The 14,932-nt window shown below is 35.1% G+C and overlaps 1 protein-coding gene across 13 annotated transcripts in view; it reads right to left on the bottom strand.

Moving 5' to 3' along the window:
- Nucleotides 1–14,932, bottom strand: part of LOC119640610 (myb-like protein AA) — a 49,052-nt gene that overhangs the window by 6,194 nt on the left and 27,926 nt on the right. For 8 of the 13 annotated variants that reach the window (XM_038038770.1, XM_038038776.1, XM_038038771.1 and 5 more), the window contains exons 3-10: nucleotides 8,767–9,479; nucleotides 7,131–7,684; nucleotides 6,558–6,977; nucleotides 6,391–6,481; nucleotides 5,872–6,127; nucleotides 5,589–5,660; nucleotides 5,013–5,260; nucleotides 433–567 (exon numbers count right to left, since the gene is read on the bottom strand). In XM_038038770.1, coding sequence (XP_037894698.1) covers nucleotides 433–567; nucleotides 5,013–5,260; nucleotides 5,589–5,660; nucleotides 5,872–6,127; nucleotides 6,391–6,481; nucleotides 6,558–6,977; nucleotides 7,131–7,684; nucleotides 8,767–9,479 — 2,489 coding nt within the window. Of the gene's footprint in view, nucleotides 1–432; nucleotides 568–3,551; nucleotides 3,613–5,012; nucleotides 5,261–5,588; nucleotides 5,661–5,871; nucleotides 6,128–6,390; nucleotides 6,482–6,557; nucleotides 6,978–7,130; nucleotides 7,685–8,766; nucleotides 9,480–14,932 lie in introns of those variants that run through there. The other 5 variants (XM_038038769.1, XM_038038777.1, XM_038038768.1 and 2 more) reach the window with 5 other exon arrangements.

The raw sequence follows: 14,932 nt of genomic DNA, 5'->3' as shown, positions 1-14,932 counted from the left end.
CTTGTTGGACGACATACTTCAGGTATTAGGAAACAATATTTTTTCTTACAGAACGTGTGTAATTTTAATTAATTGAAGATTTAAAAAGTGAAATGGAACGCTAAGCATTATATAATAACTTTTTTTTACAAAAACAAAAACTTACAATACAAATTTAAAAAATTATTTCCGTTCAAAAGACGTATAAAGTTGCAATGAAAAGGTGAAATTTCCATTTAAAAAAACAAAAAAAAAAAAAAAAAGAATTTTAATAAAAATGTTTTATGATTTTTAAAAAACCGTCCGAATTGAAATTTTTTCTTAAGATAATGTACTGGATGTCACATGATAAGCCATAGGTATATGTATGAATGAGATATATAGCATATTCTAAAAATGTGTGGAGGGGAAAGGGAACTATTTTAGAAAATACATTGCATGAAGAGAACTTACCAGCATTCTCTGGTGCTGTCATCGCTTGCAATATTTTAAATGATCGACTTGGTATAGCGCTTCCTGTATATTTTTTTGGTTCTGGTACTTGTTGTTCACTGGGTGGTATGTGTTGCTGTTCTACGTTATTTAAATCTAAAAATAATCAAAAACAACTTTTAATGAAACAGTCCCCCATGTAAAAAGGTACTGTTAGGTTGAACGTCTCACTCACTTTAGAGATTATATTATTGTTAGGAGAGATTTACAAAAACATCAATATTTGTTTTTTCTTCAAATTGAGAAAAATATTTGTAACTCGAAAGTTTAATTACCTCCACTGCATCTCTTTAGATGTGGAGATGAACTTGGAAAGTGCGATGTGAATAGTTTGTAAAGCGAAAGGTAAACGAAACATCAACGATTAATTTGTTCCGAATATTTTTCTTCCTACTTTAGATAATTTTGTCAATTATCTCAAAACTTGAATATTTCGAGATAGATGTGTGTATTTTGGCTTGAAATTTAACGAACTGCCCATAAAAACCAGTTTGGCCACGTACTCGTCTCTTCGAAATGATCAAGATAATCGCTCTTTAATGGGATTGTATCAAGAATAAGTTATTGCGACTGAAATTTTGCCTCAGACTCTAAATATAACCATTGATCGATTACCAAATTCATTACAATTTGGTTAAGTGTGGTTTACAGGAAAAAATAAACATTTGGAAGCATATCAGACGGAGAAATGAGCTTAGTTGTCCTTATCCTTTGAAAACACAATTACAATCTCAAGACAATTGAAGAAACTTGCATGACAGTTGAAGGGAGAAGTGCTAACGAGGTTGCATGAACGCAGCAGAGAAAACTGCTGCGTAAGCTATAGCCCTGTAAAAGAATAGAGATAAACCATCATTGAAGGATGAGAATGGTGACACATAATATATAAAATTATATGTGTTCTTGATCAGCATCAAAATCTGAACCGATTCAAGCACGCTCATCCGTTTGAATGAAGCTAATGGCTTCAAATTCGGCAAAGACGTTAGAAGCGCCTGCACACGGGTTTGACAACGGGACAAATCAGCCAAAGAACATGACCACCCTACAACATAACCTATGTTTAAAATAAAGAAAAACCATTTGGTTTTTGCTTGTTCCTTATAAATTACAAGATATACAAAGTTGAAAATTTGCATGTATATTCCATGAGTGGTCTGGGAGCACCTATACCATGAAAACAATCAGTCATGCCGACTCAAGGCACACAAGTGACTTTTTTAATTGTTTAAATCTCCACAACGTGGACGATGCATTCTTTGTTAGCGGTATAAACAATTAGGTATCAAATAAGAGGACTTGAAGAGTCGCATACGATAACACGGATAAAAATATAAAAGGTTCGCTCTGGTAAAGTCGTGTTGATTGTGCACGTAAAATGATTATGTAAAAGATCATATTGTAATTAAGAGTGATAATTTTTAAAATTTGAAAGACAAAAAATTACACCATGTATCCGTGCAAATTGGGTAAGTGCCTTCCGTAATCTTCGATTGAGAATTATGTATGAACAATGATTACTCGTTTGTTTCGTTCGTTTTTTCTCGTCTTGTTGCAAAATTACGCAAATTTTTGTGAAAATTAACCTCGTACCGAAGTAGATAAAGATTTGTTTCGTATGAGTTAAGAACATTTGAAATACATAAATAATGCTAATAAGGTTTATCGTTTAGTACTTTAAAAGGTAGACGTATATCATGCGAAAATATAGCGCAATTGGAAAAAACCGTCGCTTCAAGCGATGTGGCTCACTTTCCATGCCAACTTACGCGCAAGAACATCCAATGTGTCTGCCAAATTCAAAGTCGATAGCTATGTTTTTGCGGCTAGGAGAATGTTTACAAAAGACATGATACAGACGACAAGACGGACAGACGGACATGCTTAAATCGATTCAGAATTTGATGCTGATCACGAATATATATATACTTTGAGGGATGTTAGGGACTTCCTTACAGGCGTTGCAAACATTTTGACAAAACATTCAGTGATGGGTATAATAACTCTTGGGTTTTGCATTACAGTGTGGATTCTATATAATAACTATTCGTCAATTTCCTACAAAAGAATTAAAATCCCCAGATAACGTTGTGTGGGGCAAATTCGAGTTTCTTTTTGGTAGGTTAAGAGTAGGTTTCTTTCTGTAGCTTAAGAGTAGGATAATTAATTTAAGATATGACTCTGACGGACGAGATAGAGAGGTTTAGGTCGATAATCAGCTGCGGACGCCGATTTGACGAAATGCATTGTTAACGTCCGTCTTACGTTTTGTCCTTCTTCCAGCGTTAGCTTTCATTGTGAGCGAACGTACGCTCATCGCAGTCCATGGATAATAGTAACTTATGCTTTTAAAGCGGGTACGTATAACTGCAAACAATATGTATTATGAGTTGAAATAATTGCGTAAAAGGTAACGCGAGGATCTATAATAAATTGAAGTGAATGTAAGAAAAGAAATACATGTTATTATCCGGCGGTGTATAAAGGACTGTGTTAGGGAGACTAACTCTACTGCGAATTAACCTGAAAAGATAAACTGCTTTTCCAACAAAGAAATTTTCTAATAAGTATTCTGGCTTAGTTACTGAGTGTTGCCACTGCGCAGTTAGACGGTCGATAAGGTAAAATTTTACGTCCTTACAACGTATTTACCGGACATGGGTCCGCGCCAGTAGCTTTCTTTGCCACGGTTAAAGAAATCGTCTCGTGACAATAGTTTTGCTGCAAAGAAGTAATTAAAAAGATTTTGCTGGCTGAGGAAAAGAAAGAAGAATGAAGAAAAGAGATGAAATTAATGTGGTTGTGTGGACATAGAAATAAATGTGTGCTTTTTTCAATAATTAGTAGGTATCTATAATTGCAAAATGTGTATCCGTAGAAAGCACGGGGTGCACGGAGTGCATTCTTCATTCATTTAGTCCCATACGAAGGCTAAGTTTCTTTAATATTTACAAAGAGGTCGCAGTTTAAGGGACGAGAGGAAAACTTGTATAGCAATGTTTGTGGACATTAACCCCAATTATTTATAGAGGATTCCTTACACGGCAAGAAAGGTCTTTGATCTTCATCGTTTTTATTACCTTAGTTAGTATAAATAATGTTGCTGATTCAATGTCGACACCTGTGTTCTTGGTGTGTTACCTGAAAGAAGATTTTACGAAGCACGACATTATTTAAAAGTGGGCATTCAAAGAATTTCATATTGTTTTATTATTTTATAATTATTATTATTTTTTTCTTTTTGTAGATTTTTAGTATAATAAACAAACGAGAAGATCTGTGTCAGTAGCACCAGTAAAAGAAAGGAGGAATTAATTGAAAACTTTGATAAATGCATTCCAAATCAATTTATATTAAAATGTCTTAGCGCAAAGCAACTCACTCCGCTCCTAATATAAGATTTAAAATGAAATTTTGCCAAAAGTTTTTAATTTATTCTCTTTTTCAATCATATAGCAAAGGTTTCATTCAATTTTCCAAAGCAATCATACATCTTATAGTCTGGCGTCCCTTTATTCGTTGTCTTAATATAATACCCCTTCTAAAAATAAAATTTTTTCGACTTTCATAACATTCATAACTAGTCTAATTTCTCACAATTCAAACTAATCTTAATTTCTAAATTTTTATTACTTAACAAATGCTTATCAGCAATCGTTAACAAAGCAAGAGAGAAAAAAAAAAGAATTTTGATTCTTCCGAACGCGAAGTTGGCGTTAAGAAAGAAGGAAACAATTATGTAAACGAAGATAATACGAAACAAGTAAAAACACTACAGAGGGCCACGGTCCACCACCAAATACCTAATCTACACCACCCAACAAGATAGGGCATTGTATGGGAGTTTTTTCGAACGAATGATCCGATCCGACCAATTTTTCAATAACGTCGACGTTAGGTCAGAACATGCCCGGCAGTGTATTAAATTCCATCGACGTATCTAAAAAAATTGCGGCCGATAGGTTGAATACGATAAAATAAGACAGAGAGACGGATAGGCAAGCTTAAATTGATAGACGAATTGGTACCAACTCGATCGGTATTATAAAAGATGGGTATATCTCAAGTCCATCTGAGTGTTGCAAATGCCCGCATAAATTTTACATACCCTTGCACCAGAAATGGTGTGAGAAGCTTAAAAACGAATTTGTCTGAAAGATTGGTTAACGTATGCTTTTTTCTATACACTTTATAAAAGATCCAAATCATTGCAGGTAGTTAAATTAGAACATGCCCCTGTACGAATACTCGAAGTCTTCGAATTTTCGCTCTACCTATGACAACAGCGCAAATTTTTTGGTAGCTGACGCTGGATCGCTTATACTGGAAAGAGGATGTAACTATGGGCATTTTTACATGCTTTCAGATGCTGTCAATTGTTTCGAACTTATTGATAAAAAATTTTATCTTTCATGTTTTATTTGAATTTGAATTAAGCTCTTTCGGTTCTTATCTAAGAGTTTCCGTTCTTTCTAACGTTTGAAGTGAATGACGAAAATCAGACTAGAAAAAAAAAAAAAAAAAAAAAACAGCAAAATTACCTTGTTCGTGAGCAATTTGCAAACGTCTCATTTGCTCAACGGTTGGACTATTTCGTGCCTGTTGAGCGCTCATTTGACGTGCAAACTGCGGCTTTTGTAATTGCGGTTCGGCATCCATATAATTGTCAGGTCTATGGCGCATTGTCGCGGCAGAGTCCTTCATGTTGCCGTTGCCCTCCCCAATAGTGTCTGTGATTTTTTGTAAAATTCTAAAAGATTTCGATTGCACAGGAGGTGTACGTTGATCGCTAAAATAAATATTGTTAAACGTTTGGCATTTGGACGTTAAAAAAATGTGTTTAGTAAATTTCAATTTAAGAGGGATGTATGAATTTTTAACGTTAAAAGCTAGAGTGCGAAATGAAAAAACATTAAATAAATTAATTGATTTTTTTATTAAAAATTGTACACTGCGAATAATGGATGATGATCTTCGAATGTTTTGATTATGATGGAGCTAAACAAACATTTAACACATTTTTCCAGGACAACATACACTTTTGGTCGTTTTTTAATTTGGATCATTAAAATTCGATTTTTGACGATATTTGACTTAATGAACAAACTCAAAACTACCTGAGTCGATTTTTTCTAAATCTGATCTCAGCCTCAAGTGGACAGTCATGTACTACAAGATTATAATTTCCACTTTTTAGAAGCATTCATTTCATTTCATATCACATTATTAAGTATTATACAAAGAAAGAATATTAAGAGAGAATATACAAAAGAAGAGCTTTTAATAAATTAACAGAAAGAAAAAAGCTATAGAAGATAGATTTTTTTTAAGTCTAAAGTTAATCAATTTTTACTTATTTGCATAAGGAAAATCGCAAATTTACAATAAAATTATACTCACTTTTGTATAACAACCGGAGTCTTGGATACGGGTCCACGGGTACCTTCGTTACCCTCAATAGCAATGGGTATTATATGAGTTCTAGGCGTTGACGCTTGTTGTTGTTGCTGCATTACCATACGTGGAGCATTTAATTGCTGACCGATAGGTGTCATAAGTTGTTGCTGTTGTTGGGTGGTTGTTGATTGCTGACCTGCATAACTATTATAACCTTGATCCACAAATTGATTGGGTGTCCGCATTATATATCCAGGAGCTGCGGATCATGGAGAAAGTGTCAGTCAGAATAATTTATAATAGCAAAGGTCTCGTATATTAATCACGATAGGCAGTGGTTATCATCAACACTGGAATGTCCTATTACATTTTATAAAAACGAATAGAAACGACGCCTTAAGGACATAAAATAGGTAAAAAAAAAAAAACTAACCCACATTATACTATATTCCTATCCGCGTTCTAAGCTGTGCAAGTATGCATTCAAAATACTTTCATATTTCAGAAATAATTGTTTCTTACCATTATTAGCAGCTGTTGATTGATTGTTGAAACTTAATTGACTCGGATTGTGGGTGGGCGTCTGTTCCAATTGTATAGGTATAATTCGTTCCTAGAAAATTACATTTGATAATAATTTCCTTAGAAGAAGAGCGTCGTCGTATATTTTTCAAAAATATTTTCTTTACCTTCGGAGCAATATTGTTATTAAATTGAGCCGATGGCACTGTATTGATTTGTAAACGTAGGCCGGGCGAAGCGTGAGAGCTTTGAGAGCTTTGAGAGCCAAAGTTGTGCATGCCGTTGCTATAAACCGTTTGTTGATGTTGCATTGTATTTGTGGTTAAAGATGAGGGCGGCGGTGATTTGATCCGATTAATTGTTGAAGGCACGACATTGCCATTTTCTTCCGGACGTGCCCATTCTGGCTGCTCACGTGCTACTGGTTGCGAAGTCAACCAACGTAATTGTTGCGGCGGTTGCTGGCTTTGACGCTGCTGTTGTTGTTGTTGTTGCTGTTGTTGCACCATTTGCTGACGTACAATATGCTGAGCTTGTGGTTCGGTAGGGGGGGTCAACGGCGCAATATATAGAGAACCGACATTTGTCTACGCAAAAACAAATATAATTAATAAACAGCATCATCCGCTTGGTGGCAGTGAACGTATACAATTTTTATAAAAAATATATTTTAGTTTTGCTCTGCTTAGAGGTCATATTTGTTATAAACAAAGTCTCCAATAGAGAACTTTGTTACTTACTGGTTTTGGTGATTGAGTGTTATTATAATTATCCGATTGCTGCTGCTGTTGCGCGTTATTATTGTAAGCTGTGTGAGATATTTGTTGTTGGTTGCTACGTTGCCCACGCCACGGTATCGTTTGAGAAGGTGAAGCAGCTGCTCCCGAAGAAGCTGTAGATGGCGTATTTTGCTGCTGGACCAAAGGTGAGACGTTTGCTCCCGGTCCTTGTTGCTGCTGAGTATATTTGAAGGGGCTCTGTGGAGGAGTAGCATTGTCCAATTGCGATCTGGGGCTGTCATTGTACCGGGTATAAACTGGTACCGATGGCGATTGCGGTGCTGCCACACTACGAAATTCCGATTTCGGTGTTGTTTGCGGTTTGCTCGGGGCAGATGATGGCTGCATGGCATATGGTTGAGGCGTACTTGGCTGTGAAGGGATGGAAGACGTGTGCTGTTCTTGTTGTGGTTGTTGATAAATTGCGTATGCATTGTTATTGACATTCGCACTAGGGGATTGTTGATATTGATTAGTGTTGGCGGGAGCACTTACAGCCAACGGATTTTTAGAACCTTTAAATGTATAAATTTGGGAACTAATTATTATTATTATTTTTTTAAATTTAATAAAGGAAGACGCACGAATGAGAACTAAACAATGAATTAAAAATGTATTATATAACAAAATTAAGCCGTCACCATAAGATAGTTTTTAAGTTTCTAGAATTGCTGATGATGTTTTAAAACTTTTTGACGCAAAACGACTAAAATCTGTTTATAAGTAATCATAGAACTTAAAAAACAATTTCCGCCTGAGTAGCCGAAGGCGAGGAATCTCGACTAGCAAGTCAGTGGTCGTGGGTTCGAATCTCAAGTGCGGTAGAGTTTTTAATAAAAGCCGATAGCCTTAGATGCTATTGCTTTTAAGAGCTTAGTCTTAGAATTTATTTCTCTGGCGAAATTAATAATAATAATAATAATAAAACAATTTATTTTCAATTTCACAATATGAACATTTTCTGCTCATTATAATCTACACCACTTGTGATGTAAAAATATATATCCACAATCCACAGGAGGAACTGAAATAGACCGACCTTTTATTACACTGACGAACGGTATTGCAAACGATTCGGATCGGACCACTTTGTCGATTGCTTGCCATATAACAAAACATGTAAAAAACCGTTATTTGGACAACTGTGGTAAGCGAAGTGGTGTAGGGTACTAAAAGGTGGGCCGTGTTCCCAATATAATGAATATTTAAAAGCTGGATAAATGCTAAATAAATCAAATGATTCAAAGCTAATTGAAAATGTGGTTATCAAGGAATTTTGTAAAATCCCTAGGTACGTAAATAGCTATGTTTACGAAAGACTACCGTCAGTATATGAAAAAAGGGTTTAAAATTTAGTGCTTAAAAATCTTAACTCAATTAATTGCATTTGCAAAGCTATTTCAGTCGTTTTGCTTTGATATTTTAAGTTTAATATTAAGTTAAGCTCCCACATAGTATAATGGACTGAAATTATGAATAGAACCCAAGAACCAAATGAATCTTTTAGCAGATTAGTTTAAGCATGGCCAAGAGTCAAAACCAGCAATAAGCATAGATATGATGTCCAATATATTCCTTCTACATGCTTTCATCTCACCATCAGTATTATCATTGATATTCATCTGATCGCTATTACGCGTTTGGAGGCCATTGTTGCCAGCATTATAATCATTGTTGTTAATAACATCGTCGCCGGAATCGCGCATTGGACTTTTCGAATTTTCTTTAATGTACTCATCTTTCCAGAAATTATTCCTTTCTACAGGTGGCGGCACCTTCCGCAAACCGGCCATGGGATTGGGCGGTATTTTAATCTCTGGTCGAAAACCTATTGGAGGAGGCTCAAATTGTGTTTGTTGTGTTGGTGACTTGCGTGCTATATTCGGAGAATTAAATGAGCTTCCAAGGCTAGATGTCGCTAACAAATTGGAGGATGGTGGTGGTGGGGGAGGAGCCGGTGCATTGCCACCATTTATATTCTTACCAGCGGTTATACTCGGTGTTGCTTGAACAGGAGGCAACACCTGAAACGGCATACCCAAAGCGGCTGCCCCCATGCTAGCAGATGGACTGGCTGAACCAGGCGATTGCGGCTGTATAGGTCGATTTTGTTGCTGTGCGGAGATTACGCCTTCCGCTTGAGCATTCCGGGCCAAACGTTTAGCCATACGTTCAGATTTAATCTGAGATAAATCGATGCCACCCGGAGTGTAAGTGAAAGGTTTCTTATCTCTTGTCATCATTGCATTTTGAACACATGCAGGCGGCTCGTACGCTGACTGCACAGGCATGCGATGGGCGGATCCATACCTGGTATAGTATGGTAAATAAATAAAAGAGATAAAGATTTTATAATAACTAAACAAATCCACTAACTTAAGGAGGATTGTACTGAACTTCAGTAATCAAAAAAATACACAATTTTGCCACGATATCTTCATATTTATAAATTGAATGCTTAACAACTGTAGAAAGTATTCGCTTCAACCCCATTTTTGCACAACTCATCCATTAATACATAATTGTAAAGAGTATATTAAATGCGTACGTACGTAAAACCGGGAAGGCTTAAGAGAGGCCCACCTTTTATTATAGCGATCACTTTAGAATCATTTTTTTAAATTGATAGAAGCCTGCGCGTCCGTCTGTCTCCCTGACATCTGTTCCTGTATCATTTTGTTCAATATACAATTCGCAATTTTTGAGATATTTTAGTGTTTAGCATGTCGACGAATTTTGTTGCAAGAACGAGTAGTGTTGAAAACAGTTTGACACAAATTACATTTGCAATCACTTCCCACCAGACGCCGTATTTTGAAAAGTCGTTATGAGAACAAAAATTGTCGTTTTTAAAATTTCTAAGCTAAAATCATTGAGTAATGCCGTTTCGACGTTGTAGATGGATATGAAAAATTCAAATCGAATGGACTGACATATTGAAGCTTTCCCTATATAACCTTTCCTACGAAAAGTAAGCCCTTCTATGTGAAAATGGTCTCATTTTTAATATGAAATAGATCGTAATAGCAAATCATTTCTACCAAATCTGTGTCATATGCGTTTATGTTTTGTATTCCACCTTCGTACGGCAAAAAGATCTATTTTTTAATATTTTTTGATAAAGATTGGTTCGAAATAGTAACTTGACACAGGAATTAAGCGTGCCAAGTTTGGATTAAGTAATTGTATTTTTCAAACCTCACTATAAGATACCTCATGAAAGGTAAGATCCATACGGAGGGAAGATGAACATTATTAAGTTTAAATCAGGTCAACTGACATTTTAGGCCCTCTTCCATATGAGGGCTCCTATAAAAAGTATACCTTTAGATGGAAGCAAAATGTAATTTTTGCTACATTATCACAACAATTAATTGTAAATTGTACTAGGCGAGGTGGTGCAGGACATCCGAGGTTGGTTTTGCCCGACAAAAATAGTCTTAGTTGTTTTAAAAAAAAAGTTTCCTTTCTTTTGTGAACACAGTGGTACAAATAGCAGTATTGTCCACACACAACATATAAAATAAGATGAACGCTGCCTACAAGTGTGTAGCGCTTAGTATCTTTTAATGTTTCCATTGAACGAACGATGAAATGAAACTTAATATGAAATTAATGCTTAATTGTAACGACTACTGTTTGCAATGAAAGAAAAAAAAAGATAAATTAAAAAAATGTTCATACAATTTTACGCTTGCGCTTTCTCAAAGTCATCTCTCATGAGTGCGTTAACTTTGCCATTTCGTTTGAAACAAGCAGAAATAGATTTTTAATCGTTTCGTATCCGACAGTGTTCGTTTGTCTTCGGCCTTTTAAAGTTGTGTCAGTTTTCACTGAACGGACATACGGATGAAGTAAACATAAAAGCGAAGCGATCATGTGACTGCTTTCTATCTAAATTAGTTCATTAATCACTGGAAGGACTGAAATAGTTTTAACCCTAAACTACTGAAAAGTCTTAACAAGTTATCAAAAGTATTGCGCTTACGCGCTAATACCCCTTTTCTATTTATATTGACAAGTTATAGAAATTTAAAGATATATGTACTCTTCTCTCCTCAGCGTTCTTGAATGATTATGGGAAGTACTAAAGATTCGACCAAAGCCATGTCTTCCCTACTTTTCATTATCGTTATGGTTTTTGTTGTTGTTTAAAGATTGTCGCATTATTGTTTCTTCTTTTTATATTTTATGGGTGTGCCATTGCAGAATTATGCATTATGCTTTATGTTATTTGTACCGGTTTTTTAATGAATTGAGAAATGAAATATGTTTACAGCCATACATATTAGTGGAGAGAGTCTTTACTTTCTTTATGCTAAATTTACAACATTTTTCTCTGTGACATATTTCAACTTTGACAGACAATAAAATTGAAAGTTTTTAGGACAATATGCTAACTTGGTCAAGAAACAGTCCATATTCCCAAGTTTATTCTTAACGAAAAAAATGGCAATTCTCGCAATAGCGATGCCTTTTAGATTCTTGAGAAAACCAGAAAATGTTTAATTGCAAAAAAAAAACAATATTATTTTCAAATATTTGTCATAAAGCAGCAGTGGCTCGTGTTCGTTTATTTTGCCTATAAACGTAAAACAAATGAAAACCTGAAAAATTATAGAAATCCCATAATTGGCTAACGACCATATGTGAGAATAAGCATATGTTGCATGGCTAGGAAACACAATGTAAACAAGTTTAATTAAAAAAAGAAAACGAAAATTTTATTCAAATAATTTTTCATAACACTTCCGTTGTTTTCCATTTATTTATTTATTTATTCCTGTTCCTGAAAAAAAAAGAAAAAAATTGAATCCTCTTTTTAAATGCTTATCATCTTAAGACCTGAGTTAGGCTAAAAAATAAAGGTGACATCGCTGTTGGAATGTTGGACTTGGCCAAGGTGGTGAATTGACGTAAACTGTACTCAAACACTGTTGTGTTTCGGTCATCAACACTTGGAGTGTATTGGTTTTTCATCCGTTTTAAATGGTCAAAACCGTGCACGATATGTTAGTTATAAAAAGTATTGAGCTTTCATGAAATACTCTTTTCATTGATTGAATTCATACGCGTGTAAATTGACATTTAAGAGTAACTTTCATGCTTTTACTGAAATGTGTACTAACTGAGGCACCTGTTCGCGATACCACCTAAAAGCGAATTCTTGAGCCAATACTAGATGTTATTAACCCGTAAACCAAAAATACCAACGTATTCTCGTGGATAATCTTGGAAATTTGATGATAATTACATCAATAAGGCGTGAGTTCGTAAGGGATGCCGGTAAGAAAATCATTCAAATAAAATTTACTCAAGGTTGACGCAAAAGAAATGAAACATCTTTATTGAAATGGACAAAAGTAAAAAGAGAAGTCTGGAGTTTGCCACGATCAGGAGGAGAACGTGATATATACCAGTAATTTTGCATTTCTCTTTAAAACATTCACGCCAGCCACCGTCCACAAGAAGTTAAAAAATTCTTTTATTTCTTACATTATTTTGTGAACAATGCTGTCCTTGATCCTTAAGAAAAAATAGTTGTAAAAAAATATGCAAGATCGGCAACTGCTAAGCCAACGCATGTCTTTAAGTGAATTAAAATTGAAAGAAAAAGACAAAATTGCACTGTGTAGTGCTCTAATCTGTGTGCGTGCACATGTGGGTCTCTTTGCAACTATATATTGCATTTCATTTATAGCGGCAAAGCTTTGCATTAACCGACACCAAGACTAAAGTTGCGATAAAGACGCCAACATATCTGGATTCGTGGCGTTTGCTTAGCTCTTTGTCTATCTGATCAATTAAATGCAATTATTGTAAACATTCACTTCATTTGCAGTTGTCTAGCTTAGTATTTTTAGCGCAGAGAGTAAATTAAATACATCAAAATATTACATTTTTTACAATTTCATTTTCACGAAACTGGATTAGTTAGTCAAACCTACCGATAAAATGACGAAAAAACTTTGAGAGAACGCCTAAGGTACGGCAAATGTGAGAATCAAGCTCATTGAGGAAAAGTAGAATCACGCTATACATTAAGATGAGGTGACCAGATAAACGCTTTTTCTTAGGTCTGTACTTTTTTCAAGTTTCTCTTATTTGTTATTAAAAGCAAGAGATAGGAAACTGAGACGTACGACTGAAAACCTAAGCATGTGTTAAAAAATCCATCGGCTGACGTAGTTCTTTCGATCCATCGAGGCCATCTTAGTTAAAAATTGATCGGAATTTTACTTTGACTCTAAACTGACGTGGTAAGCCTTTAAACTTAAATTTTTTGATTACTTCGTATTGCATTTCTAAAAAATATATTTGTTTATTATTTATTTATTTGCACATGGAACTCAGCTAAACTAAATTATGAGCCGAGTTCAATTGACTCTTGAAAGCAAATATTATACTAATTCTTTTAAAAACTAATACAAAGTATATAAGAAGAAGTAAAGAAGGAGAAACAACAATGCCTTTATAAATAAGAAACAAAGAAGAAGGAAATAAGCATGTACACAACAGATGTACCCGCACGACCGGCATGGATCCCAATTGCAAGTGAATCCCTAAGTCACTGCAAAAATGCAAAAGCTTGACAACCTATAGCGCCAAAAAAAAACCAACTAATTTTCGAGTCATAGTGAGATGTTAGGATTGCACGTTAATTTAAACACGACATAGACAAACCGTGCGTATTAACACTAAACGTACCATGCGCGGTCAAATAACCGTTTTTAAAATTTTGTTTAAAATTTCTCGCATTCAACGTTATTATATCATCATGTAGCTTATTGACTTTTCGTAAAATACACATACATCGAAACGCGGGGATCGAGTTTTTATTGTAGCATCAGAAAAATATTTTGTTTACTATCCACTTAACTAAGATACATACGTTTTTTTGAAGCGGTCATTTGACTGCTCATGGTAGGATGAACGTACGTCGGTACGTTTAGTGTTAAGTATAGTTGTTTTGATGGAATTTAAAGAATCCGATATTGAGATTAAATAATAGACATCATTTAGGTGTCTGCAAATACCTTTGAACGGGTTGAACAGCTCACAATTGTATTTACATTGACTAAACTTAATGAAGAGAAAGTGCCCAGAGAAGCGGTTAGGAACATCAAAGCTTATCTCACTAAGTAATGTAGATTGGTCTAACTCAGCAAATGTATATCCATTTAGAAACATGAAAATCCTTAAGCTCCTTGGAGGACCTCCTAATGAAACCTAGCCTGGACCTAGTCTTATTTAAAGACAGCTCAATGTGCAAATTAAAACGTAATCTTTGGTGAATAGAACCCCTAGATCGATAAACGAATCAGCGGTTTCCAACTTGTGTGAGTCAATGAATTACTTAGCACTGAATGGCGTCCTCCTTGAGAAAGAAAGCTCCAAGTTGTGTGGTCTCCTTCATATAGGTGCTACGTAGATTCAATTGAATCTGTTCAAAAGCAATTCTTGCTGTTTGCCCTTAGAAATTTGGGTTGGGATCCGATTGCCTCTCTTCCTCCGTATGAAAATAGGTTACTTCTGCTGTCCCTACCGTCTCTTGAGAAACGTAGATTTGTTCTTGGCGTTTCCTTTCTAATTAAAGTAATAAATGGTGCTATTGACTCGCCTTCATTACTTGGTGAAATAAGCTTTAATGTCCCTAACCGCTTCTCGAGGCACTTTATCTTGGTTAAGCTTAATCAGCGTAAATTTAATTATGAGCTGTTTAATCCGCTCAGAGTCGTTTGCAAGAACCTAAATGACGTCTA

Source organism: Glossina fuscipes, unplaced genomic scaffold, assembly GCF_014805625.2.
Source record: "Glossina fuscipes isolate IAEA_lab_2018 unplaced genomic scaffold, Yale_Gfus_2 121, whole genome shotgun sequence".
NCBI classification, from domain to species: Eukaryota; Metazoa; Arthropoda; class Insecta; order Diptera; family Glossinidae; genus Glossina; species Glossina fuscipes.
This window is presented reverse-complemented; position numbering and strand designations above follow the sequence as displayed.